We start from the raw sequence: 27,869 nt of genomic DNA, 5'->3' as shown, positions 1-27,869 counted from the left end.
TGCGACGTGAATCGCCTGTATCCAGTAGCCTATATCCTCGGTATAGCCCCATCTCCCCTAATCTGCATCGGATGCACTCATAAATGCCCTGCTACTCAGAACATGTTTCAGAGATCTCAAGTTATAATGCTACTTGAATTTCATCAAATGCTCGCAGTCAAACAACCAATAATAGTGCAAGACTGGTTATTTTCCTGTGTTTGGTCTGGACTGCATTCTCACCTGCAGAGAAACGCACTACGGTACGAATTGAATCAGACAACCCTTTTTGAGCGAACCATGGTGCGTTGTTTGCAGATAGTGTTCATACCAGTCCAAGCTAACCAAACTAAGGGGGCAAATGCACCAGAGTTCGGAAAAACTGTCCACCCAGGCTGCCATTATTAACTAAATTGTCAGCCACTCCGGCCACCTGCGGTGGCTCCACTTTTGCAGCAGGGGCCTCATCCAAGCACAGGAAGCTATAATGAGCCCCTCACCAGAGCAGTATGCCCAGTTCTCCCCCTGGCCCCTGCGTCCAGCGACTTGGGGGAAGTCTAGCGTATGCTCAGTCTGCTCTCACCTGTTTGGCCAGGGACCTTGGCAAAGAGTCCGCAAATGTTGACCACAAACAGAGTACCAATAACTGCAGATAACCCTATGCCCGCCTTAATACAGACTAGCCCCTCTGTTAATATAGCTGAAGGAGACACAAGAAAGCCTGACGGAACTCCTCAAAAACCCACCTAAACAAGCCTTAATCCTTGGGGAAATGTTCTGTGGAGCAATGAAACAAAATTAGATCTCTTTGGCAATACAGATTAGTGCTGTGTTTACTGACAACCAAACTGAGCATTCAATGAAAATAACCAAAAAGCAACATACAAAAAAAGTTTAATGTGTTTACTTGGTCATGTCAAATTATAATATTTTACCTTTACAATGACTCTACATATTACATTAGGAACAGATTGTCCATCCATTCTATAACCCACAGGAAAAAGATTTATTGAACAAAGGAACAACAAAGTAACAATGGTACACATACAAAATGGCAGCAGTTGAAATGATCAAAGTTTAAAAACGACATTGAAATGATTGATGAATGAGCATCGAGTCCGTCTTTGGCATTTCTTGACATTCTTTGACACTGAGTGACAGTGATTGTAGGCGTGTGTGCACCTGTGTCTAGATTACCCTATTCTCCATCAGACATGGGTCAGTTAGTTGGAGAAAGAGGGGTCAGATCTGAAAGAGAAAACACAACGGAAACTGGAGTACATAAAACCCAGTAATAACATTTACTGGGATCAATAAAGTTCATTTGAAAATTGTTATATTAAAAGACTGGAAAGGTCTCTGATGTAGAAGGACCTTACATAGAAATAGAATATATAGTTGAAGTCGGAAGTTTACATACACCTTAGCCAAATACATTTAAACTCAGTTTTTCCCCATTCCTGACATTTAATCCCAATAAAAATTTCCCTGTCTTAGGTCAGTTAGTATCACCACTTTATTTTAAGAATGTGAAATGTCAGAATAATAGTAGAGAGAATGATTTATTTCAGCTTTTATTTCTTTCATCACATTCCCAGTGGGTCAGAAGATTACATACGCTCAATTAGTATTTGGTAGCATTGCCTTTAAATTGTTTAACTTGAGTCTAAACATTTCGGTAGCATTCTACAAGCTTCCCACAATAAGTTGGATGAATTTTGGCTCATTCCTCCTGACAGAGCTGATGTAACTGAGTCAGGTTTGTAGTCCTCCTTGCTCGCACACACTTTTTCAGTTCTGCCCACAAATTGTTTATAGGATTGAGGTCAGGGCTTTGTGATGGCTACTCCAATACCTTGACTTCCTACCTCATGACGCCATCTATTTTGTGAAGTGCACCAGTCCCTCCTGCAGCAAAGCACTCCCACAACATGATGCTGCCACCCCCGTGCTTCATGGTTGGGATGGTGTTCTTTGGCTTGCAAGCGTCCCCCTTTTTCCACCAAACACAACGATGGTCATTATGGCCAAACAGTTATATTTTCATTTCATCAGACCAGAGGACATTTCTCAAAAAATTACTATCTTTGTTCCCATGTGCAGTTGCAAACCGTAGTATGGCTTTTTTTTATGGCGGTTTTGGAGCAGTGGCTTCTTTCTTGCTGAGCGGCCTTTCAGGTTATGTCGATATAGGACTTGTTTACTGTGGATATAGATACTTTTGTACCTGTTTCCTCCAGCATCTTCACAAAGTTCCTTTGCTGTTGTTCTGGGATTGATTTGCACTTCTCGCACCAAAGTACGTTCATCTCTAGGAGACAGAACGCGTCTCCTTCCTGAGCGGTATGACGGCTGCGTGGTCCCATGGTGTTTAAACTTGCGTACTATGGTTTGTACAGATGAATGTGGTACCTTCAGGCATTTGGAAATTGCTCCCAAGGATGAACCACACTTGCGGAGGTCTATAATTCTTTTTCTGAGGTCTTGGCTGATTTCTTTTGATTTTCCCATGATGTCAAGCAAAGAGGCACTGAGTTTGAAGGTAGGCCTTGAAATACATCCACAGGTACACCTCCAATTCAAATGATGTCAATTAGCCTATCAGAAGCTTCTAAAGTCATGACATCATTTATTTATTTATTTAATTTTACCCTCTTTTTTCTCCCCAATTTCATAGTATCCAATTGTTAGTAGCTACTATCTTGTCTTATCGCTACAACTCCCGTACGGGCTCGGGAGAGACGAAGGTTGAAAGTCATGCGTCCTCCGATACACAACCCAACCAAGCCACACTGCTCCTTAACACAGCGCATCCAACCCGGAAGCCAGCCGCACCAATGTGTCGGAGGAAACACCGTGCACCTGGCAACCTTGGTTAGCGTGCACTGCTCCCGGCCTGCCACAGGGGTCGCTGGTGCGCGATGAGTCAAGGATATCCCTACCGGCCAATCCCTCCCTAACCCGGACGACGCTATGCCAATTGTGCGTCGCCCCTCGGACCTCCCGGTCGCGGCCGGTTACAACAGAGCCTGGGCGCGAACCCAGAGTCTCTGGTGGCACAGCCCTTAACCACTGTGCCACCCGGGAGGCTGTCATGACATCATTATCTGGAATTTCCCAAGCTGTTGAAAGGCACAGTCAACTTAGTGTATGTAAACTTCTGTCCCACTGGACTTGTGATACACTGAATTATTAGTAAAATAATCTGTCTGTAAACAATTGTTGGAAAAATTACTTGTGTCATGCACAAAGTAGATGTCTTAACTGACTTCGCAAAACTATAGTTTGTTAACAAGAAATTTGTGAAGTGGTTGAAAAATGAGTTTTAATGACTCCAGCCTAAGTGTATGTAAACTTCTGACTTCAACTGCATGTAACAGTGCCTTCAGAAAGTATCACACCCCTTGAATTTTTTTACATTTGCCTATTATTCTTTTTGAAGTTCTTCAAGCTCTGTCAAATTGGTTGTTGATCATTGCTAGACAACCCTTTTCAGGTATTGCCATACATTTTTTTGCAGTATTACTTTAGTGCCTTGTTGCAAACAGGAATAATATATGTTTTTGATTTTTTAAAATTCTGTATACTGTAGGCTTCCTTCTTTTTACTCTGTCAATTAGGTTAGCATTGTGGAGTAACTACAATGTTGTTGATCCATCCTCAGTTTTCTCCCATCACAGCCATTCAACTTTGTAGCTGTTTTAAAGTCACCATTGGCCTCATGGTGAAATCCCTGAGTGGTTTCCTTCCTCTCAGGCAACTGTGTTAGGAGACGCCATCCAAAGTGTAACTAATAACTTCACAATGCTCAAAGAGATATTCAATGTCTGCTTTTTTTACCCATCTACCAATAGGTGCTGTAACGTGTGCACTAATAAATTGGGACGCAAGTACAGGGAGTGAATTTAATTAATAAGCAAACATGGATCGAAAACAAGAAAAACGAGTAGCGTACAGACAAAACACAGGAACAGAATCAATAATGCCTGGGGAAAGAACTAAAGGGAGTGGCATACTGTATATAGAGGAGGAAATCAGGAAGGTGATGGAGTCCAGGTGAGTCTCATGAAGCGCAGGTGTACGTAACGACGTGTCGGCTGAGGCATGGGATCCTGATAAGCCAGCTACTTATTATTAAATTTGCACTCCCTGTACTTGCTTCCTGACTCCCAGTGTACACGTTACAGAATAACGCCTCACCAAAGGGAAGCAACAGGAATTTTTTACTGGTGACGTGGGGTCCAAGAGCAGCTCCCGAAGCAACCGGGATGCCTCAGCTGGCTCGATAGGTTCACAAGCCTCGGTTGGCTCGTCGGGCTTCCATGCCTCGACAGGTTCCCGAGCCTCAGCTGGCTCGACAGGTTCCCGAGCCTCAGCTGGCTCGACAGGTTCCCGAGCCTCAGCTGGCTCGACAGGTTCCCGAGCCTCAGCTGGCTCGACAGGTTCCCGAGCCTCAGCTGGCTCGACAGGTTCCCGAGCCTCAGCTGGCTCGACAGGTTCCCGAGCCTCAGCTGGCTCGACAGGTTCCCGAGCCTCAGCTGGCTCTACAGGTTCCCGAGCCTCAGCTGGCTCTACAGGTTCCCGAGTCTCAGCAGAAGCGATTGGCCTGCTCCTGGTCCCTCGGGACCATCCCTCTGGTCGGCGTCCTGCGGCTGGAGCCGCGCATCAGGGATGGGGTCCTCCACTCTGGCGCTATTGTTGCCAGTTTACTCATTATTACACACACCTGTGCCTCATGAGACTTACCTGGACTCATCACCTTCCTGATTACCTCCCCTATATCTGTCACTCCCTTTGGTTCTTTCCTCAGGCGTTATTGACTCCGTTTTTGTTTCATGTCTGTGTGCTTTTCGTGTTTCTTGTTTTGTACTGTTCTATTTATTATTACATTTGCACTCCTTGTACTTGTTTCCTGACTCCCAGCGTACACGTTACTAGTGCCCTTCTTTGCAAGGAATTGGAAAACCTCCCTTGTCTTTGTGGTTGAATCTGTATTTGAAATTCACTGCTCGACTGAGGGACCTTACAGATGTGTGGGATACAGAGATGAGGTCATCATTGAAAAATCATGTTAAACACTATTATTGCAAAAAGAGTGAGTCTATGGACCTTATGTGATTTGTTATGTACAGTTTTACTCCTGAACTTATTTAGACTGTGCCATAACAAAGGGGTTGAATTCTTATTTTTAATGAATTTGTACAAATTTCTAAAAACATAATACCACTTTGACATTATGTGGTATTGTGTGTAGGCCAGTGTCCAAACATCTCAATTTAACCAATTTCTTTCCCTGTTCTTTCTCTTCTTAACAAACCCTCAAATCAGTGAGCTAACTTGGAACAAATTAAATAGTGCAGTCAAATTTAACATGGTAAATTTATAAGCTCGAATAAGAATTATATAGAAAGGGCTATTTTTTGGTTTCGGTGTAGATGTAGATTATAATATACAACATTTCCATATAAACAAATAGTTGTGTAAAAGTGTAACATAGGATACCAGAAGGCAAAAAATATGTTTCTAACAGCTGAAAGCTATGAGTATTTAGCTAATAACTTTGCCGGTGGTTTCTGAAGTGTTCCCACTGCCGTTTTGATTTTGTAATTTAAATAAATGTCATCCTCCTTCTTCCCTGGCTTTTTCTAAATAGGTGTATTTACATTGCTCAGTTGTGAGAATTTTTAAATCGAGGTTGTTACATTCTAATCGCTGGGCGTTGGTATCAGGCTGTCATGTGCTAATGTGTCTCATTACTGAATGAATGACGTCAATGGATGAATGATAGATAGATAGATTAAATGTTGAAGTCACATGATCTGAGTTAACTGAATGATGAGGAGAACGACTGGAAGAGGATAGAGGGTGATTGAATCCCTCTTTCCCACACACAACAGCTCACATTTTGGTAGGCTATTTGTGTGTCAACTTGTCTAAAATTAGAGACATGCAGCTACTCTTCTGTCATTATGTGTGGCTTTAGAAGACCAAATAAACACTTGCTCAACAGAATGAATGCTTCAATATAGTTTCTTGTAATTTCTGCTTCTTTCATGTACAATCAGCTTTACAATCAGCACCTTCACACTCGGTCGCTAACCACGCATTCACATTCTCTCAAGATGCTGAAAGAAAGAAATCATTTCTCCACTCCTGTTCTCAGGTCAAATTGGGGTATAATTTCCCTCCAAAACATGGTTTTAAAATGTAAAAACATGGTTTTGAATGTTGTAAGAGTTTGTTTTACCAGTTGTCAGGACGTCACAATGGTCCCAGTTGTTCTTACACCATCCCACACCATTTTAAGTAAAGTAATGAAATGGTATGGTGGTTTTACAGTTAGTGGTACACTGTTCAGCTAAAGTATGACCCCACCTGGCATTTGAACACATAACCTTTGGATTTGAGATGCACTGATCTTTCTGCAGCGTCACAAAGTCTGTAACACTCCTATACATATTCATGACCTATAATACATCTCTGCACTTAGCAAAATAGTTCCATCGGTGCTGCTGTTTTAGTTATCTGACTATTCTCTCATCATTGATTTAATTGAATTATTTCAGTAATTTGAGGGTTTTCTGTGTAGTCTAATGTTGGTGAGGCATATTATTCTGTTTTAATGTTACTCCTGAATAACTAGGATAAATATCATATTTTTTTATTGTTTATTTTAAGAATACGAATACATGTGTAGGAACACAGGTGAATTCAGTTATTAACACAGGTGTGGTGGCGTAGCAGAAAGATCGGAATGCTGTGAACCAAGAGTTTGAGTGTTCAAATCCCAGGTGAGGACAAGTTCAATAATTACTGTATAAGAAAACATACACAATGTAAGCTAAAAGCACTAAAGTCACTGTGAGAATCATAACGTCAAATTTTTGTTTTCACATGAAATCTCACATGTGAAGTGTTCCAAAACCACGAAATCGTGCTTTTTCTGTGAGGGTGTACAGCAAGAAATGCTTTAATTCTGCAGGAATTAATATTATATGTGGTGGATCGACTAACTTTTTCCCAAAAGCATTTGGCGATTGACATGTAGGCCTACTTGGAGGGCGATCAGTTAGGGCCTAAAGCTCAGGCTTATGCAGAAATGGCGGATACACATAATGAAAGAAAACCTCAGTGTAGCCTATAGATATAAATTGCACAAGAATTGTACATTTATGGATTTTTTTACGCATCGTTTTCTCTTTATTCAACCCGTCCGCAACCCACCCAAATTGCAAGTAGCCTAATGGGGCGAGTTATGACAACTCAGCTTATCCACTCAGCCAGGCAAACACAAACAGTGTTACACGGAACCCAAACCGGCTGCGCGCGTGCGCCATCGTGCATAAATGTATTTTGTCCCCCCACACGAAACGAGATCACGACACGCAGGTTAAAATATCAAAACAAACTCTGAACGAATTATATTCATTTTGGGACAGGTTGAAAAACATTAAAGATTTATGGCAATTTAGGCTAGCTAATTTGTCATTTTTAGCTAGCTTGCTGTTGCTAGCTAATTTGTCCTGGGATATAAACATTGAGTTGTTATTTTACCTGAAAGGTCCTCTACTCCGCCAATTAATCCACACATAAAAGGTCAACCGAATCGTTTCTAGTCATCTCTCCTCCTTCCAGCCTTTTCTTCTCTTGACTTTATATTGCCAACTTTCATAAATTAGGTGCATTACCACCACTGACTTTGTTCGTCTTTCAGTCACCAATGTGGGTATAACCAATGAGGAGATGGCAAATGGGTTCCTTCTTCTATTAACCAATGAGGAGAGGCAGGACTTGCAGCACGATCTGCATCAGAAATAGAACTGACTTTATTTTAGCCCTTGGCAACGCAGACGCTCGTTGGCGCGCACGAGTGCAATAATGGGATAACATAGATTTCTAAATGTATTTTGCGACGCGAGCGGTGTAGTTAGCCTGTTATTGTTTTTCACACTTTGTGACAAAGGATACATACAGGGCATTCGGAAAGTATTCAGACCCCTAGACTTTGTCCACGTTTTGTTACATTACAGCCTCATTCTAAAATCGATTAAATAAAACATTTTCCTCATCAATCTACACAAAATACCCCATAATGACAAAGCAAAAATGTGTGAATTTTTGAACATTTCTAAAAATAAAATAAAATGATCTCTCACATCGATAGGGTTCACTTAAGGACATTGAGATTGTCCAGAAGCCACCCCTGCGTTGTCTTGGCTGTGTGCTTAGGGTCGTTGTCCTGTTGGAAGGTGAACCTTTGTCCCAGTCTGAGGTCCTGAGCGCCCTGGAGCAGGTTTTCATCAAGGATCTCTCTGTGCTTTGCTCCGTTCATCTTTCCCGCGATCCTGACTAGACTCCCAGTCCCTGCCTCTGAAAAACATCCCCACAGCATGATGCTGCTGCCACCACCATGCTTCACCGTAGGGATGGTGTCATATTTCCTCCAGATGTGACGCTTGGCATTCAGGCCAAAGAGTTCAATCTTGGTTCATTTGACCAGACAATCTTGTTTCATGGTCTGAGAGTCCTTTAGGTGCCTTGTGGCAAACTCCAAGCCGGCTGTCATGTGCCTTTTACTGAGGAGTGGTTTCCATCTGGCCACTCTACCATAAAGGCTTGATTGATGTAGTGCTGCAGAATCTTGGTGATTCAAACTACCATTTAAGAATGAGGGAGACCACTGTGTTTTTGGGAACCTTCAATGCTGCAGGCATTTTTTGGTAACCTTCCCCAGATCTTTGCCGACGCAATCCTTCGACCTCATGGCTTGGTTTCTGCTCTGACATACACTGTCAAATGTGGGACCTTATATAGACAGTTGTGTGCTTTTCAAAATAATTTCCAAACAATTGAATTTACCACAGGTGGACTCCAATCAAGTTGTGGAAACATCTCAAAGATGATCAATGGAAACAAGATGCACCTGAGCTCAATTTCGAGTCTCATAGCAAATTGCATAGCAATCATAGCAATTACTTTGCAGACAGAGTTCAGTGTGTCAAATCGGAGGGCATGCTGTCCGGTCCTCTGGCAGTCTCTATGGGGGTGCCACAGGGTTCAATTCTCGGGCCGACTCTTTTCTCTGTATATATCAATGATGTTGCTCTTGCTGCAGGCGATTCCCTGATCCACCTCTACGCAGACGACACCATTCTATATACTTTCGGCCCGTCATTGGACACTGTGCTATCTAACCTCCAAACAAGCTTCAATGCCATACAACACTCCTTCCGTGGCGTCCAACTGCTCTTAAACGCTAGTAAAACCAAATGCATGCTTTTCAATCGATCGCTGCCTGCACCCGCATGCCCGACTAGCATCACCACCCTGGATGGTTCCGACCTTGAATATGTGGACATCTATAAGTACCTAGGTGTCTGGCTAGACTGCAAACTCTCCTTCCAGACTCATATCAAACATTTCCAATCGAAAATCAAATCAAGAGTCGGCTTTCTATTCCGCAACAAAGCCTCCTTCACTCACGCCGCCAAGCTTACCCTAGTAAAACTGACTATCCTACCGATCCTCGACTTCGGCGATGTCATCTACAAAATTGCTTCCAACACTCTACTCAGCAAACTGGATGCAGTTTATCACAGTGCCATCCGTTTTGTCACTAAAGGACCTTATACCACCCACCACTGCGACTTTTATGCTCTAGTCGGCTGGCCCTCGCTACATATTCGTCGCCAGACCCACTGGCTCCAGGTCATCTACAAGTCCATGCTAGGTAAAGCTCCGCCTTATCTCAGTTCACTGGTCACGATGGCAACACCCATCCGTAGCACGCGCTCCAGCAGGTGTATCTCACTGATCATCCCTAAAGCCAACACCTCATTTGGCTGCCTTTCGTTCCAGTACTCTGCTGCCTGTGACTGGAACGAATTGCAAAAATCACTGAAGTTGGAGACTTATCTCCCTCACCAACTTCAAACATCAGCTATCTGAGCAGCTAACCGATCGCTGCAGCTGTACATAGTCTATTGGTAAATAGCCCACCCATTTTCACCTACCTCATTCCCATACGGTTTTTATTTATTTACTTTTCTGCTCTTTTGCACACCAATATCTCTACCTGTACATGACCATCTGATCATTTATCACTCCAGTGTTAATCTGCAAAATTGTAATTATTCGCCTACCTCCTCATGCCTTTTGCACACATTGTATATAGACTCCCCCCTTTGTTTTCTACTGTGTTATTGACTTGTTAATTGTTTATTCCATGTGTAACTCTGTGTTGTCTGCTCACACTGCTATGCTTTATCTTGGCCAGGTCGCAGTTGCAAATGAGAACTTGTTCTCAACTAGCCTACCTGGTTAAATAAAGGTGAAATAAAAAAAAATAAAAAAGGGTCTGAATACTTATGTAAATAAGGTATATGTTTGTCATATTTAATACATTTGCACAAAAAAAAGGTTATTATGTGTAGACTTGAGGAATTTAAAAAAAAAATCAATTTTAGAATAAGGCTGTAAAGTAACAATGTGGAAAAAGTCAAGGGGTCTGAATACTTTCCGAATGCGCTATATGCCTCATCACAAATCTCGGAGATCTATGGACAGTTCCTTGGACTTCATGGTATAGTTTCTGCTCTGACATGCACTGTCAACCATGGGACCTTATATACTGTAGAGGGGTAAGTTTCTTTAGAAATCATGTCCAAACAATTGAATTGGCCACAGATGGACTCCAATCAAGTTGTAGTGACATCTACAATTAATTTAATCCAACTAATATTAGAAATAAATGGAAAATAATAAAGGCCAGTATCAACTTATTTTCATAAAGAAAAGGGAATAAATACAGTGGGGCAAAAAAAGTATTTAAGTCAGCCACCAATTGTGCAAGTTCTCCCACTTAAAAAGATGAGAGGCCTGTAATTTTCATCATAGGTATACTTCAACTATGACAGACAAAATTAGAAGGAAAAAAATCCAGAAAATCTCGTTATAGGATTTTTAATGAATTTATTTGCTAATTATGGTGGAAAATAAGTATTTGGTCACCTACAAACAAGCAGGATTTCTGGCTCTCACAGACCTGTAACTTCTTCTTTAAGAGGCTCCTCTGTCCTCCATTCATTACCTGTATTAATGGCACATGTTTTGAACTTGTTATCAGTATAAAATACACCTGTCCACAACCTCAAACAGTCACACTCCAAACTCCACTATGGCCAAGACCAAAGAGCTGTCAAAGGACACCAGAAACAAAATTGTAGACCTGCACCAGGCTGGGAAGACTGAATCTGCAATAGGTAAGCAGCTTTGTTTGAAGAAATCAACTGTGGGAGCAATTATTAGGAAATGGAAAACATACAAGACCACTGATAATCTCCCTCGATCTGGAGCTCCACGCAAGATCTCACCCCGTGGGGTCAAAATGATCACAAGAACGGTGAGCAAAAATCCCAGAACCACACGGGGGGACCTAGTGAATGACCTGCAGAGAGCTGGGACCGAAGTAACAAAGCCTACCATCAGTAACACACTACGCCGCCAGGGACTCAAATCCTGCAGTGCCAGACGTGTCCCCCTGCCCGTCTGAAGTTTGCTAGAGAGCATTTGGATGATCCAGAAGAAGATTGGGAGAATGTCATATGGTCAGATGAAACCAAAATAACTTTTTGGTAAAAACTCAACCCGTTGTGTTTGGAGGTCAAAGAATGCTGAGTTGCATCCAAAGAACACCATACCTACTGTGAAGCATGGGGGTGGAAACATCATGCTTTGGGGCTGTTTTTCTGCAAAGGGACCAGGACGACTGATTCGTGTAAAGGAAAGAATGAATGGGGCCATGTATCGTGAGATTTTGAGTGAAAACCTCCTTCCATCAGCAAGGGCATTGAAGATGAAACTTGGCTGGGTCTTTCAGCATGACAATGATCGCAAACACGTCGCCCGGACAACGAAGGAGTGGCTTCGTAAGAAGCATTTCAAGGTCCTGGAGTGGCCTAGCCAGTCTCCAGATCTCAACCCCATAGAAAATCTTTAGAGGGAGTTGAAAGTATGTGTTGCCCATCAACAGCCCCAAAACATCACTGCTCTAGAGGAGATCTGCATGGAGGAATGGGCCAAAATACCAGCAACAGTGTGTGAAAACCTTGTGAAGACTTACAGAAAACGTTTGACCTCTGTCATTGCCAACAAAGGGTATATAACAAAGTATTAAGATAAACTTTTGTTATTGACAAAATACTTATTTTCCATCATAATTTGCAAATAAATTCATTAAAAATCCTACAATGTGATTTTTGGGATTTTCTTTCTCATTTTGTCTGTCATAGTTGAAGTGTACCTATGATGAAAATGACAGGCCTCTCTCACCTTTTCAAGTGGGAGAACTTGCACAATTGGTGGCTGACTAACTACTTTTTAGCCCCACTGTACATCATCTCAAACTGCAGAAGTCAAATGATTTGTGCAGAGAAGCAAGCACCAACAAGCTGGAGAATGGAGTATATTTGATTGGCAAATTGCATATTATTACAAACCTTGACATCAACAAAATCATAACATCTGGTCTGCATGTGACTGAACAAGTTAAATTTGTACAGTAGGAAGTATGTTGCTTTTCTTTCCCGGGTATAGTCATTGTACTGTATGTAGCCTACTCCTGCCCAGTTCTTAATTCACAATTGGAAGATTATAGTATTTGATAGCCTAATAATAATAATATAAAATTAAATTAAAATTTTGAAGTGTATTCACAATTGCATGGCATGATGACCTCTGCTCAGCTTCAAATGCCCTCATTAGTAATTAGAGTATATTTGCTCAAACATGCCCACTGGTGGTTTGGATAAGCATTAACGGCAAGCACTGTAACGCACCTTAACAAACAGTACCGTGAAGCAACTTTTGATTGAAGAACCACTGAGGGTACAAAACATTAGGAACATAGACTGAACAGGTGAAAGCTGACCAGGTTAATCCCTTATTGATGTCACCTACACTTCAGTCAGTGTAGACGAAGGGAATGAGACAGGTTAAAGAAGGATTTTTAAACCTTGAGACAATTGAGACATGTATTGTGTGTGTGTGCCATTCAGAAGAAAGACAAAATATGTAAGTGCCTTTGAACGGGGTATGGTAGTAGGTGCCAGTTGCACCGGTTTGAGTGTGTCAAGAACTGCAACGCTGCTGGGTTTTTCAAGCTCAACCGTTTCCAGTGCTTATCAAGAATGGTCCACCACCCAAAGGACATCCAGCCAAATTGACACAACTGTGGGAAGCATGAGTCAACATGAGCCAGCATGCCTGTGGTACTCTTTTGACACCTTGTAGAGACATGCCCCGACAAATTGAGGCTGTTCTGAGGGCAAAAGGGGGTGCAACTCAATATTAGGAATTTGTTCCTAATGTTTTGTACACTCAGTGTATGTCTGTATGCAACCTTACCTCTGAGAATGGGCGGAGGACGTGTGGGTTTTATCAAGTTACTCTGAGAGAGAGCGTCCACCATCCAGGAGAGGGCACTAGAACAATACTCCAACTTGGAACAAGAGAGAGGGGATGGGGGCGAGAAGGAGAGAGAGGTTATTTTCCCTAACCCCTAAATCTAAAACTATACCTAACCCTAACTCTAACCCTAAAACTTATACCCCTAAGCCTAAAATAGTATTTCTCCTCGTGGGGACAAGCAAAATATCCACACTTGTCCGAATTTTCCTTGTTTTACTGTCCTTGTGAGGACTTCTGGTACCCACAAGGAAAGTTAAACCAAAACGGATGGTGACCGGGGATTGGACTGAGGTGGCGGACCTAGAGGCACAGGCATCGTGGGCTAAGGACTCAATAGCTCCGCTCCTCCACACACACACAAAGCCACCCCCCCCTTTAAGGACCACTGAAACTTGTTGCCACTGGGCATATAAGGCTGTGTGTGTGTGTGTGTGTGTGTGTGTGTGTGTGTGTGTGTGTGTGTGTGTGTGTGTGTGTGTGCTGTGACCAGTGGCAGCGGCCCAGGCTGACACTGACCTCGGTCTCTAGCATTCTCAGCCTGCGGTTGTGGTCCTGGATCTTTACCATCTGCTTTAGGACACTGTCCACCCTTCAACATAGGACCACAAGACAGGTTAGGGGTCAATTCAAGAATTGAACTGAAGTCCTATTCATGAAAAAATAACTGAATTGAACCAATCCCTAACACAGGAGTACCAATCTCTTTGGTGCAATTTTCAGAAGAATGTCATACACTTTCACAACACTTAGTACAAAACTCAAAACAGATCATCAAAAAGGCATTTGTTTCAAAACTAAGCACACTCAAAATCAGTCACTTTTTCACCAAACTTAGTCAGTGTTTCATCTAAAAGTACACATTGCAATACAGCTCATATAAAGTAATTACTGGCCTTCTAGGCAGAGTTGCAAAGAAAAATAAATAAATTATTGATATATTATTAATTATTTGGCTGTATGGATTCATTTACTTTTTTGAAGGACTTTTTTTGTGAACAATGTGGCCTCATTAACCCGGGTACAGTGGCCAGGAAAAAAAACCTTCCTCCCCATTTCCTTTGCAACTTTGAAGCTTCCAGCAGATTTTGCTGCTGCTGAACCAACCTGCTAAAGTAAGACAGAATGAGAGCGATGAGCTAAGCATCCCACGACAGCAGTTTGTTTTTCGGAGGGGGTTGGGGGGCCTCATGTGGAGCATGGGGGCGGGCCTCAAGCGGATAAATTCTTATTTTTTAAAGATTACAGGGCCTCTTGATGATGTGAGGCTGAAAGTGACAACAGTTAAGTCCACACATGCTCTTCTTACTGACCGAGTCATACAGGACCACTACAATACATAAGTATGACACAATATTGTAAATACAATACAGGTGGAGGAGGGTGTATGACTGCCATCCTCATGATGAAGCCATTGGATGATGCATCCAATGACATCAATCCAGATCTATGTCAGGGTGCATGAACGACGAGGACAAGAAGAACCTGTGGCCACATGCTCAAGACAGGCTTGATGCAAACTAGTGCCTGGTAAATGTTGTTTAATTCATTTAATATGATTAACGTACACCTATAGTGTAATTATATATGAACAATACATTAAAATTGTATCAATGATTGTGAAATATGTCTTCGATGATCACACCTTCGACCACACATGGGATAGAAATGATGGAAATTAAGTTTTGATGGGTAGTGCAAGTGTACTGTGTAATGTGAGAACAGTATAATGTACTGTAATTTACAGTACTGAATCATAGGATAAACTGGTTAGATATCATTATGTTGTGTTTTGGTGTTTAAATCAATATTCTCATGGAATATCACAGTTAACATATATTTTGGATCAATGGTTGTGTGGTGAAAGGTCTCTCCAAACAAAATGAATGCACAAATCAAAGTTTTAAATATAAGACTTGCTGCATTACAAGTGTTACCAGTTTGGAGAGTTGTACGAAGAGTTTTGAAAATTCACCACATACTTTTGAAAATAGCACCAAAGCAAAACAAACTAAAGCTGTTAAATGAATCTGGTATTCAGTATATGACATAAATAAGTGACTGAGGGGGACAGATGTCTCACTTGACGGAGGTGCGTTTGAGTCTCTCCGAGTCGCTCTCTCTCTCTCGTTTGTTCTGGGCAGACAGTATATTCTCCTTCTGGATGGCCTCCCACATGTGTAGTTTACTGGCCTGCCTACCACGGATCTCCAGAACTGAAGGAGCGATAGAGAGGAAAAGAGGGGGAGTTGGAAGAAGATTTTAAAAAAATAATAATAATAATATTCAGCTATAATCTTGGACGACAATGGGAGTGGACTTCTAAAATGCTAGTAATTTAGCAATATACAACTATGAGCATTTTCATTTCACAATTCATCACATCTCTAATGGCTCCCCTCCCTCCCTCCCCATCTCTTCTCACCAAAGTGTTTGATCTTCGTGGAGGGGATCTTGCGGATGCGCCTCTTGATGAAGAGGTGGAGGTGGGAGATGATGATGAAGGGTGGCGCCAGGCAGGGTCTGGAATGGTACTCCAAGATAAGCTTGTAGCGCTGAAACTTCCAGTAGGTGTCGCTGTTCTCCTGCACTTTTGAGAATGTATGACTGCAGTGACGAGAGAGAGCCAGCCAAAGTGAAATGTTACCAGCCAGAATATCAGCGAATACATTGCATTCAGAAAGCATTCTGACCCCTTGACATTTTCCACATTTTGTTACATTACAGCTTTAATGTCAAATATAAATGTTTTAAATGTCCTCAATCTACACACAATAACCCATAATGACAATGTAAAAACGGGTTTTTAGAAGAAGAACACACACAATTGGCCTAGCTTCGCGTCCGGGTTAGGGAGGGTTTGGCCGGTAGGGATATCCTTGTCTCAGCGAGCACCAGCGACTCCTGTGGCGGGCCGGGCGCAGTGCACGCCAACCAAGGTCGCCAGGTGCACTGTGTTTCCTCCGACATATTGGTGCGGCTGGTTTCCGGGTTGGATGCGCGCTGTATTAAGAAGCAGTGCGGCTTGGCTGGGTTGTGTTTCGGAGGACCCATGACTTTCGACCTTTGTCTCTCCCGAGCCCGTACTGGAGTTGTAGCGATGAGACAAGATAGTAACTACTAACAATTGGATACCACGAAATTGGGGAGGAAAAAGGGGGGTAAAATTTAAGAATGACAATTTAAAAAAAAACTGAAATCTCACATTTACATAAGTATTCAGACCCTTTACTCTGTACTTTGTTGAAGCACCTTGGTAGTGATTACAGCCTTGAGTCTTGCATATGATGCTACAAGCTTGGCAGACCTGTATTTGGGGAGTTTCTCCCACTTTTCTCTGCAGATCCTCTCAAGCTCTCTCAGGTTGGACGGGGAGCGTAACTGCACAACTATTTTCAGGTCTCTCCAGAAATGTTTGACCGGGTTCAAGTCCGGGCTCTGGCTGGGCCACTCAAGGACATTCAGAGAATTGTCCCGAAGCCACTCCTGCGTTGTCTTGGCTGTGTGCTTAGGGTCATTGTCCTGTAGGAAGGTGAACCTTCACCCCAGTTTCAGGTCCTGTTCGCCTGGAGCAGGTTTTTATCAACACTCTCTATTTTTCTGCGTTCATCTTTCCCGCGATCCTGACTAGTCTCCCAGTCCCTGTCGCTGAAAAACATCCCCAAAACTTGATGCTGCCACCACCATGCTTCACCGTAGGGATGGTGCCAGGTATCCTCCAGATGTGACGCTTGGCAATTCAGGCCAAAGAGTTCAATCTTGGTTTCATAAGACCAGAGAATATTGTTTCTCATGTTCTGAGAGTCTTTAGGTGCCTTTTGGCAAACTCCAAGCGGGCTGTCATGTGCCTTTTACTGAGGAGTGGTTTCCGTCTGACCACTCTACCATAAAGGCCTGATTGGTGGAGTGCTGCAGAGATGGTTGTCCTTCTGGAAGGTTCTTCCATCTCCACAGAGGAACTCTGGAGCGCTGTCAGAGTGACCATCTGGTTCTTGGCCACCTCCCTGACCAAGGCCCTTCTCCCCTGATTGCTCAGTTTGGCCTGGCGGCCAGTTCTCTGAAGATTCTTGGTGGTTTCAAACTTCTTCCATTTAAGAATAAGGGAGGTCACTGTGTTCTTGGGGTACTTCAATGCTGTAGAACGTTTTTGGTAACCTTCCCTTGATCTGTGCCTCCACACAATCCTATCTTGGAGCTCTACAGACAATTCCTTCAACCTCATGGCTTGGTTTTTGGCATGCACTGTCCACTGTCGGACCTTATATAGACAGGTGTGTGACTTACAAAATCATGTCCAATCAATTTAATTTACTACCGGTGGACTCCAATCAAGTTGTCGAAACATCTCAAGGATGATCAATGGAAACTGGATGCAGCTGAGTTCAATTTTGAGTCTAATAGCAAAGTGTCTGAATACTTATGTAAATAAGGTACGTGTTTTATTTTTTATACATTTGCAAACATTTCTAAAAACCTCTTTTCGCTTTGTCATTATGGGGTATTGTGTGTAGATTGCTGATTCATGAAAAAAATATATGTAATCCATTTAGAATAAGGCTGTAACGTAACAAAATGTTGAAAAAGTCAAAGGGTCTGAATACTTTCCAAAGGCACTGTATTGGTTTTATTATATTTTTGGGTTATTGACGTTTTGGGCACAAATAAAAGCAGAGTCAGAAAAACATTTGGCATTTTGATAACACGCAATGATCGTGTCAAATAAGACACTTAAAAATTCAATCAACTTGATTGAATTAAAATAGATCGAATTAGCTATAATTTATCAAATCAGATCAGTGGTTCTGAGAGAATAAACAACACTAGCCAAGACACAGTGAGGAACTAGATAAGAGGAAATCAGCCCACGGATTGGAGGGGCCTATTGAATAAGTGATGATCTGTTGAGGGGAACACAAAGAGAGTGAAACAGGGATATGGATGGGGTGCTAGATGGGAAAGAGGGACAGAAAGTGAAACCGGGACAGAGAGCGAGTAAAAGAGAGACAGAGAGAAAAAGAAGAACAGAGAGGGTGAAAGAAGGACAGAGCGAGAAGGTACATTACCTGAACATGGCGATGAGCAGATTGACCAGGAGGATGTTGGTGACCAACAGGTAGATGACCAGAAGGATGACCACCAGCCAGTTGGCGTAGGTACTCATGCAGGGCTCTGCCCCTGCCTCGATCAGGGTTGCATTATTGGTGCACTGTATCCCCTCCTCTAGTTTATCAGCTAAGGACAGAGACAGTGAGAAAAGGGGGGATGGAGAGAGAGAAGGGGGGATGGAGAGAGGGGAGAGAGTGAGGGTTTGAAATATACTGAACACAAATATAAACATAACATGCAACAATTTCAATGATTTTACTGAGTTACATATAAGGACATCAGTCAATTGAAATTAATTCATTAGGCCCTAATCTATGGATTTCAGATGACTGGGCAGGGGCGCAGCCATGAGTGGGCCTCTGGGAGCATAGGCCCACCAATTTTGGAGACTGGCCCATCCACTAGGGAGCAAGGTCCAGCCAATCAGAATGATCCACAAAATGGCATTATTACAGACAGAAATACCCCTCGGTTTCACCAGCTGTCTGGGTGGCTGGTCTCAGACGATTCCGCAGGTGAAGAAGCCAGATATGGAGGTCCTGGGGTGGTGTGGTTACATGTGGTCTACGGTTGTGAGGCCGGTTGGATGTAATGCCAAATTCTCTAAAAAGACGTTGGAGGCGGCTTATGGTAGACAAATTAACATTACATTCTCTGGCAGCTCTGGTAGACATTCCTGCAGTCAGCATGCAAATTGCACACTCCCTCAAATCTTGAGACATCGGTGGCATTGTGTTGTGACAAAACTGCACATTTTAGAGTGGCCTTTTATTTTCCCCATCACAAGGTGCACCTGTGTAATGATCATGCTGATTAATCAGCTTCTTGATATGCCACACATGTTAGGTGGAAGGATTATCTTGGCAAAGGAGAAATGCTCACTAACAGGCACTTAAACAAATTTGTGGAAAAAAATGGAACATTTTGGGATCTTCTAATTCAGCTCAGGACTAATATTTTACATGTTGTGTTTATAGTTTTGTTCAGTACAGATGGGATAAACCAGAGGGAGGGATGTGAAGAGAAAAGTCAACACAGACACCTTCACATGAAAAAACACATTCGTACACAAACATTGACGCACCATCCATTTCGTGTATGGGGATCTGTCCAAATATGTGTAGGTATGGCCTGTAGAACACTCTGCGAAAGATCCAATTGGGACGGGGGTCATAGGAGTAGAGCAGCGCCTGATTGGCTACGCCGTAGGCCAGGAGCCACACCGCCAGGAAGAAGAGGAAGAAGAAGATGTCCTTCATCTACCAATCAGGAACAGAGGATTAGGAAAAGTATTGATAACATTGAAATAACACTAAAGGACGTTTGCAGAGACCTAAATGATGTCGACTCAGACTTTAATACAGACTCTCCTTTTAAAATACTTCAACAGGAGTAGATATCGTCAGTGGTTGGCTTACCTTACCACACCACATGAGTGTGTTTATACACACAGTGTACAAAACATTATGAACACCTGCTCTTTCCATGACATACACTGACCAGGTGAAAGCTATGATCCCTCATTGATGTCACCTGTTAAATCCACTTCAATCAGTGTAGATGAAGGGGAGGAGGCAGGTTAAAGAATGATTTTTGAGCCTTGAGGGTGCAACTCAATATTAGGCAGGTATTCTTAATGTTTTGTACACATTATGGCCAGCATTTGAAATGTTTACACAGGCTTCATCACAAGATCATGTTTCAGTCGACAAAGACCATCATCATCACAAATACTTAAAGGAATCACTTACCATGTTGCCGACGATGATGATCTTGGGTCCCAGTTGTTTGTGGATGGCGAAGATGTGGATGAGACGAAGGGTAAACACCATGTAGTCCACAGCCAACACAGCACGGCCAAACTCATAGGACCACGGGAACATTCTAGAACACACAACAAACACCTAGTTATAGTCACAGGGTCACACACTCACGAAGATAGACACACACACACACACTCATATACAGTCAGTGGCATGTTTATTAGGTACACAAAAATGGATCACTCCTACAGACAGCAAGTCACGTGGCCGTGGCTTACTATATAAAGCAGGCAGACAGGCATTGAGGCATTCAGTTACTGTTCGATTGAACATTAGAATGGGGAAAACGAGTGACCTAAGCGACTATGAGCTGGGCATGATTGCCTGTGCCAGGCGCGCATCATCCAGTATCTCAGAAACGGCCGGCCTCCTGGGCTTTTCACTGTTTACTGAGAATGGTGAGACAAATCAAAAAAATCCAGTCAGCGGCAGTCCTGTGGGTGACAACAGCTCAGTGATGAGCGAGATCGAAGTAGAAGCTAACAGGTAGGCCACAAACAGACAAATAACGGGGCAGAACAACAGTGTTGTGCAGAATGGCATCTCGGAATGCACAACTCGTCAATACTGTCACAGAGGGACTATTGAAGCAGACGACCACACCGGGTTTCGCTCCTATCAGCTAAAAACAAGAAGAAACGGCTCTAGTGGGCACACAATCACCAACACTGGACAATTGAGGATTGGAAAAACATTGCCTGATCTGACAAATCCTGTTTCCTGTTGCGTCTTGCTGATGGCAGAGCCAGGATTTGGAGTAAGCAGCATTAGTTCATGGCCCCATCTTGCCTGGTGTCAACGGTACAGGCTGGTGGCGGCGGTGTACTGGTGTGGCGAATGTTTTTCTGGCACACGTTACATCCCTTGATACCAACTGAGCAATGATTGAACGCCATGCCCAGAATAATTCAGGCTGTCTGAGGCAAAAGGGGGTGCGACCCGATGCTAGATGGGTGTAACCTAATGAACTGGCCACATATACACATGAATATGAAATATACACACCTGCAGCACATGCCCAGGGCAAAGAGTGAGATGGCCAAGATGTCACACTTATTCCACATGTCCTGGATGTAGAGACTCATCCTCTGATATATAGTGTTGCTGCCCACAAAGAACGTCTGCGAGAGAGGATGGTCATTAATATGAATTTATATGTTCTTACCTGTCAAATGTGTGTTCGTGTGATGCGTCCTACCTGTCGAATCTCCTCACAGACCATGGTGAAGACCCAGAAGTAGAGAACAAACTCTAAGGTGGACGGGCCGTGAAGGGGCGGGGGCTTGAAGTCCACCAATAGGATGTAAGCAAACAGGGAGAGGAACAGGAAGTACATCAGCACGTTGCCCAGGAACGAGGTCACGGGAGCAAACCAGAACTCCCTCCAGCGCTGCAGTATGAAGGGCCTCTTGGGATTGGAGGCACCTTTCAGTTTGGCCCTTAAAGCAGCATATTCCTCAGCATCCTCTTCCCTGTGAGGAAAATAATGAGAATAATGATTGTGTGTGTGTGTGTGTGTGTGTGTGTGTGTGTGTGTGTGTGTGTGTGTGTGTGTGTGTGTGTGCTTACGTTTGCATGATGTCGGCGAGAGAAAACACAGTGGCATCTCCTCCATCCAGACTGTCTGTGTCCCGACCATGAGTCACCTCCTCTGACTTCCCCTCCTCCTCCTGTTCCCTGAAAGAGAGAGAGAGAGAGACCTGACTGACTGACAGACAGACAGACAGACAGACAGACAGACAGACAGACAGACAGACAGACAGACAGACAGACAGAGGCGCAGAGTGAGGAAACTTTCCTTCATCACCATCTTCTCTGTATCCTTCCAATTTCTCTAACATTCCACATATTGAAAATTGGATTGATACAAGAGAAGATTGGCTGATAGTGAAAAAGGAGACATTTGGAATGATACTCTCGTACCGAGAGAAGAAGAAAAGCGGCGCATCACGTATTGGACATTTTCCTGAATCAACTTTTTTCTCTTCAGCGCCGGTCAATCTTTTCCGTATTATTCCAATTTCTATGTACGCAATGCATGGGGAACATAAGGAAAGCTTAATGGATTGAAAATTGTCAGACAGACAGACAGGTAGCCACTAACCTGAAAGTGATGAGGTTGGTGTAGATGAGGGGGGGTAAGAAAAAAGTGAGGACCAGTTTCCAGACTTTCGTGCTCCTCTCCATGTCTCCCCACCATATCTGAGACAGCAGAGACTGTCAGAGGAAGAGGTAGAAGCAGAGGTAAGGCTCTGCACACTAGGTTCAGTTTCCTCTTAGCAGAACTTGGCTAGGTGAAGCGAACGTCTGTGCTTCACATACTCCCTTAATAAAAGACATTCGCTTGAAAAAAGAGAAAAAAATAGGCAATATTACTGTTTGTCCCTCTTGAGACTCCATAGCAACAGCATTGCCACTTCCTAAAATACACTTCCTCTCAGATAAATCAAGAAATCTGTCATTAAGAACCCGATAGTTACTCTGACAGAGCTCTAGAGTTCCTCTGTGGAGATGGGAGAACCTTCAAGAAGGGCAACCATCTCTGCAGCACTCCACCAATTAGGTCTTTACGGTAGAGTGGCCAGACGGAAACCACTCCTCAGTAAAAGGCACATGACAGCCCACTTGGAGTTTGCCAAAAGGCACCCAAAGGACTCTCAGACCATGAGAAACAAGATTCTCTTGCAAGGTGATGTAACATTTCTATTGGAATCCAGCCAATGTGGGGATAGCCAATATCTGGCATTTTTAACCCCCCGCAACCTGTATTCAGAATGACTGCAAAGGTAAGGAAGACTAAGCTATGAGATAGCCTAAAGCATCTAAATTGGAACAACCATTTCAGTAATGGGTGCAATAAGTCCAAGTAAGATATGGGATTAATTTAGAAAATGTTGTAATTTATATTTCAGTAGCATAAGATTAATTAATTACTCAATAAATCACTGTACAAGCACAAACATACACTACCGTTCAAAAGTTTGGGGTCACTTAGAAATTTCCTTGAAGAGGTGACTCCAGGATGCTGGCCTTCTAGGCAGAGTTCCTCTGTCCAGTGTCTAGGGTTCTTTTGCCCATCTTAATCTTTTCTTTTTATTGGCCAGTCTGAGATATTCTTTGCAACTCTGCCTTGAAGGCCAGCATCCCGGAGTCACCTCTTCACTGTTGACGTTGAGACTGGTGATTTGCGGGTACTATTTAATGAAGCTGAGGACTTGTGAAGCGTTTATTTCTCAAACTAGACACTCTTGCTGAGTTGTGCACCGGGGCCTCCCACAACTCTTTCTAATCTGGTTAGGGCCAGTTTGCGATGTTCTGTGAAGGGAGTATTACACAGCCTTGTACCATATATTCAGTTTCTTGGCAATGTCTCGCATTGGAATAGCCTTCATTTCTCAGTACGAGAATAGACTGACGAGTTTCAGAAGTTCTTTGTTTCGAGCCATTATGAGCCTGTAATCAAACCCACAAATGATGATGCTCCAGATACTCAACTCGTCTAAAGAAGGCCAGTTTTATTGCTTCTTTAATCAGGACAACAGTTTTCAGCTGTGCTAACATAAATTACAAAAGGGTTTTCTAATGATCAATTAGCCTTTTAAAATTATAAACTTGGATTAGCTAACACATCATGCCATTGGAACACAAGAGTGATGATTGCTGATAATGGGCCTCTGTACACTTATGTAGATATTTCATTAAAAAATCAGCCGTTTCCAGCTAAAATAGTCATTTACAACATTAACAATGTCGACACTATATTTCTGATCAATTTAATGTTATTTTAATGGACCCAAAATTGTATTTTCCTTCAAAAACAAGGAAATGTCTAAGTGACCCCAACGGTAGTTTACATATTGAAACAAACAATTCTAAAAATCAACCTGCACAGAGGATGCTGGGAAATGGGATAATGATAGGTGTGGTTTTGGTTCAAAGTGATGTGTATGAGTTTCAGGCCCCTATATTAGTGTAAAACTGCACCCCTAAAAACTAAAAACATTTCTCATAAGAAACTAGCTCCCTGGTACACAGAAAATACCCGAGCTCTGAAGCAAGCTTCCAGAAAATTGGAACGGAAATGGCGCCACACTGAACTGGAAGTCTTCCGACTAGCTTGGAAAGACAGTACCGTGCAGTACCGGAGAGCCCTTAACTGCTGCTCGATCATCCTATTTTTCTAACTTAATTGAGGAAAATAAGAACAATCCGAAATTCCTTTTTGATATGGTCGCAAAGCTAACTAAAAAGCAGCATTCCCCAAGAGAGGATGACTTTCACTTTAGCAGTGATAAATTCATGAACTTCTTTGAGGAAAAGATTATGATTATTAGAAAGCAAATTACGGACTCCTCTTTAAATCTGCGTATTCCTCCAAACCTCAGTTGTCCTGAGTCTGCACAACTCTGCCAGGACCTAGGATCAAGAGAGACGCTCAAGTGTTTTAGTACTATATCTCTTGACACAATGATGAAAATAATCATGGCCTCTAAACCTTCAAGCTGCATACTGGACCCTATTCCAACTAAACTACTGAAAGAGCTGCTTCCTGTGCTTGGCCCTCCTATGTTGAACATAATAAACGGCTCTCTATCCACCGGATGTGTACCAAACTCACTAAAAGTGGCAGTAATAAAGCCTCTCTTGAAAAAGCCAAACCTTGACCTAGAAAATATAAAAAACTATCGGCCTATATCGAATCTTCCATTCCTCTCAAACATTTTAGAGAAGGCTGTTGCGCAGCAACTCACTGCCTTCCTGAAGACAAACAATGTATACGAAATGCTTCAGTCTGGTTTTAGACCCCATCATAGCACTGAGACGGCACTTGTGAAGGTGGTAAATGACATTTTAATGGCATCGGACCGAGGCTCTGCATCTGTCCTCGTGCTCCTAGACCTTAGTGCTGCTTTTGATACCATCGTTCACCACATTCTTTTGGAGAGATTGGAAACCCAAATTGGTCTACACGGACAAGTTCTGGCCTGGTTTAGATCTTATCTGTCGGAAAGATATCAGTTTGTCTCTGTGAATGGTTTGTCCTCTGACAAATCAACTGTAAATTTCGGTGTTCCTCAAGGTTCCGTTTTAGGACCACTATTGTTTTCACTATATATTTTACCTCTTGGGGATGTTATTCGAAAACATAATGTTAACTTTCACTGCTATGCAGATGACACACAGCTGTACATTTCAATGAAACATGGTGAAGCCCCAAAATTGCCCTCGCTAGAAGCATGTGTTTCAGACATAAGGAAGTGGATGGCTGCAAACTTTCTACTATTAAACTCGGACAAAACAGAGATGCTTGTTCTAGGTCCCAAGAAACAAAGAGATCTTCTGTTGAATCTGACAATTAATCTTGATGGTTGTACAGTCGTCTCAAATAAAACTGTGAAGGACCGTGGCGTTACTCTGGACCCTGATCTCTCTTTTGAAGAACATATCAAGACCGTTTCAAGGACAGCTTTTTTCCATCTACGTAACATTGCAAAAATCAGAAACTTTCTGTCCAAAAATGATGCAGAAAAATTAATCCATGCTTTTGTCACTTCTAGGTTAGATTACTGCAATGCTCTACTTTCCGGCTACCCGGATAAAGCACTAAATAAACTTCAGTTAGTGCTCAATACGGCTGCTAGAATCCTGACTAGAACCAAAAAATGTGATCATATTACTCCAGTGCTAGCCTCTCTACACTGGCTTCCTGTCAAAGCAAGGGCTGATTTCAAGGTTTTACTGCTAACCTACAAAGCATTACATGGGCTTGCTCCTACCTATCTCTCTGATTTGGTCCGGCCGTACATACCTACACGTACGCTACGGTCACAAGACGCAGGCCTCCTAATTGTCCCTAGAATTTCTAAGCAAACAGCTGGAGGCAGGGCTTTCTCCTATAGAGCTCCATTTTTATGGAACGGTCTGCCTACCCATGTCAGAGACGCAAACTCGGTCTCAACCTTTAAGTCTTTACTAAAGACTCATCTCTTCAGTGGGTCATATGATTGAGTGTAGTCTGGCCCAGGAGTGGGAAGGTGAACGGAAAGGCTCTGGAGCAACGAACCGCCCTTGCTGTCTCTGCCTGGCCGGTTCCCCTCTTTCCACTGGGATTCTCTGCCTCTAACCCTATTACAGGGGCTGAGTCACTGGCTTACTGGGGCTTTCTCATGCCATCCCTGGAAGGGGTGCGTCACCTGAGTGGGTTGATTCACTGTTGTGGTCATCCTGTCTGGGTTGGCGCCCCCCCATTGGGTTGTGCCGTGGCGGAGATCTTTGTGGGCTATACTCAGCCTTGTCTCAGGATGGTAAGTTGGTGGTTGAAGATATCCCTTTAGTGGTGTGGGGGCTGTGCTTTGGCAAAGTGGGTGGGGTTATATCCTTCCTGTTTGGCCCTGTCCGGGGTGTCCTCGGATGGGGCCACAGTGTCTCCTGACCCCTCCTGTCTCAGCCTCCAGTATTTATGCTGCAGTAGTTTATGTGTCGGGGGGCTAGGGTCAGTTTGTTATATCTGGAGTACTTCTCCTGTCCTATTCGGTGTCCTGTGTGAATCTAATTCTCTCCTTCTCTCTTTCTTTCTCTCTCTCGGAGGACCTGAGCCCTAGGACCATGCCCCAGGACTACCTGACATGATGACTCCTTGCTGTCCCCAGTCCACCTGGCCATGCTGCTGCTCCAGTTTCAACTGACCTGAGCCCTAGGACCATGCCCCAGGACTACCTGACATGATGACTCCTTGCTGTCCCCAGTCCACCTGGCCATGCTGCTGCTCCAGTTTAAACTGTTCTGCCTTATTATTATTCGACCATGCTGGTCATTTATGAACATTTGAACATCTTGGCCATGTTCTGTTATAATCTCCACCCGGCACAGCCAGAAGAGGACTGGCCACCCCACATAGTCTGGTTCCTCTCTAGGTTTCTTCCTAGGTTTTGGCCTTTCTAGGGAGTTTTTCCTAGCCACCGTGCTTCTACACCTGCACTGCTTGCTGTTTGGGGTTTTAGGCTGGGTTTCTGTACAGCACTTTGAGATATCAGCTGATGTACGAAGGGCTATATAAATAAATTTGATTTGATTTGAAACTAGGCCCTCAAAATAAGGCCTACTTTATGATAACATATTCGATTAGGATCTCACTTGGTGAAGTCCATAGAACTGAAAATGAATGAATGCAACAACCAAGCCTTTTTTACTGGAGAATTTGCTGTATGTATACGGAGGAGACGTGTGTGAATGCGCAAATGGAAGACGGAGGGGCGAGGGGAAGGGGATTCAGCTACACACACACACACGCCTTGACCCCTGACCCCTGGGTTTAGTACGGACCTGCACGCCGTCATGGCTGAAGAAGAGGCGGGCGTCAGCTGCAGTGGCCATCTGCAGACAGGTAGCTCCGCCCCACACAGGAGACTTCCTTATAAGGAGGGTGAAGGAGCGTCTTTCACTGCTCTGGTAGCACTCACTGAACACATCTAGAGAGATGATTAAAGGGATTAAAGG

General features: G+C 43.2%; 1 protein-coding gene across 2 annotated transcripts in view; it reads right to left on the bottom strand.

Annotated features, from left to right (window-relative positions):
- Window positions 1-856: 856 nt before the first annotated feature.
- Window positions 857-27,869, bottom strand: part of LOC112251528 (transient receptor potential cation channel subfamily M member 4) — an 88,639-nt gene continuing 61,626 nt past the window's right edge. The window contains exons 15-27 of one of the 2 annotated variants that reach the window (XM_024422515.1): window positions 27,696-27,841; window positions 22,477-22,589; window positions 21,942-22,076; window positions 21,571-21,844; window positions 21,378-21,493; window positions 20,301-20,433; window positions 19,634-19,808; window positions 18,507-18,675; window positions 15,869-16,050; window positions 15,527-15,659; window positions 13,963-14,035; window positions 13,384-13,477; window positions 857-1,227 (exon numbers count right to left, since the gene is read on the bottom strand). In XM_024422515.1, the coding sequence (XP_024278283.1) occupies window positions 1,199-1,227; window positions 13,384-13,477; window positions 13,963-14,035; window positions 15,527-15,659; window positions 15,869-16,050; window positions 18,507-18,675; window positions 19,634-19,808; window positions 20,301-20,433; window positions 21,378-21,493; window positions 21,571-21,844; window positions 21,942-22,076; window positions 22,477-22,589; window positions 27,696-27,841 (1,772 nt within the window). In that variant the 3' untranslated portion in view covers window positions 857-1,198. The remainder of the gene's footprint in view (window positions 1,228-13,383; window positions 13,478-13,962; window positions 14,036-15,526; window positions 15,660-15,868; window positions 16,051-18,506; window positions 18,676-19,633; window positions 19,809-20,300; window positions 20,434-21,377; window positions 21,494-21,570; window positions 21,845-21,941; window positions 22,077-22,476; window positions 22,590-27,695; window positions 27,842-27,869) is intronic. The other variant, XM_024422520.1, reaches the window with a different exon arrangement.

Source organism: Oncorhynchus tshawytscha, linkage group LG09, assembly GCF_018296145.1.
Source record: "Oncorhynchus tshawytscha isolate Ot180627B linkage group LG09, Otsh_v2.0, whole genome shotgun sequence".
In the NCBI taxonomy this organism is placed as follows: Eukaryota; Metazoa; Chordata; class Actinopteri; order Salmoniformes; family Salmonidae; genus Oncorhynchus; species Oncorhynchus tshawytscha.
This window is presented reverse-complemented; position numbering and strand designations above follow the sequence as displayed.